At 62.0% G+C, this 566-nt stretch overlaps 1 protein-coding gene across 2 annotated transcripts in view; it reads right to left on the bottom strand.

Moving 5' to 3' along the window:
* PARP8 (poly(ADP-ribose) polymerase family member 8) overlaps positions 1 to 566 on the bottom strand; it is a 194,175-nt gene that overhangs the window by 192,780 nt on the left and 829 nt on the right. For both annotated transcript variants that reach the window (XM_008066783.2, XM_021716967.1), the window contains exon 2: positions 136 to 237. In XM_008066783.2, the coding sequence (XP_008064974.1) occupies positions 136 to 237 (102 nt within the window). The remainder of the gene's footprint in view (positions 1 to 135; positions 238 to 566) is intronic.

The following is a 566-nucleotide window of genomic DNA, read 5'->3' as shown; positions in this document are numbered from 1 at the left end:
GGACGTGCGACCCACCCCCCCCCACCCCCAGCCACACACGTCGCGGGCAGAAAACTGGGAAGGGGGGCGGCGGGCGGCCGGGCGGGCAGAGGAAGCCGGCGCTGGGTCCGAGGCTCCGGAAAGGCTGGAACTCACCTGCAAACAGGCAGTCCTTCTCGGCTCTGGACTTCTGGATCACGACGTCGATATCCTTCTGAATTCGCTCTTGCCTTGAACACATCCCCATTAAATCAATCCCTGGAAAAGAAGCAGCCGCTATTTCCACCCCACCCCACCCCCCTCGCACGCTTCCAGCTTTCGTAAATATTCAGTTAAAAATGAAACCTCTGGCCGAGGCAGGGGCTGAAGGCGAAGTGGTTGCAGAAGTGATCCCGGGTGAGAGAGGAGGAGGCGGTGGAGGAGGAGGAGGAGGAGGAGGAGGGGGAGGTCGGCTTTGCATTCCCAGATGTGGCCGCCCAGCTGCTGCTCGCCGCTGCTGGATTCCAGTTTCCTCCCCTTCTGACAATGGATGGTGATGACACCGAGTCTCACTTTCTCCCTCCCCCGCCCGGACCTCCAGCCGCGGG

This window comes from Carlito syrichta, unplaced genomic scaffold, assembly GCF_000164805.1.
Source record: "Carlito syrichta isolate Samal-C Ts95f unplaced genomic scaffold, Tarsius_syrichta-2.0.1 Scaffold309106, whole genome shotgun sequence".
NCBI classification, from domain to species: domain Eukaryota; kingdom Metazoa; phylum Chordata; class Mammalia; order Primates; family Tarsiidae; genus Carlito; species Carlito syrichta.
This window is presented reverse-complemented; position numbering and strand designations above follow the sequence as displayed.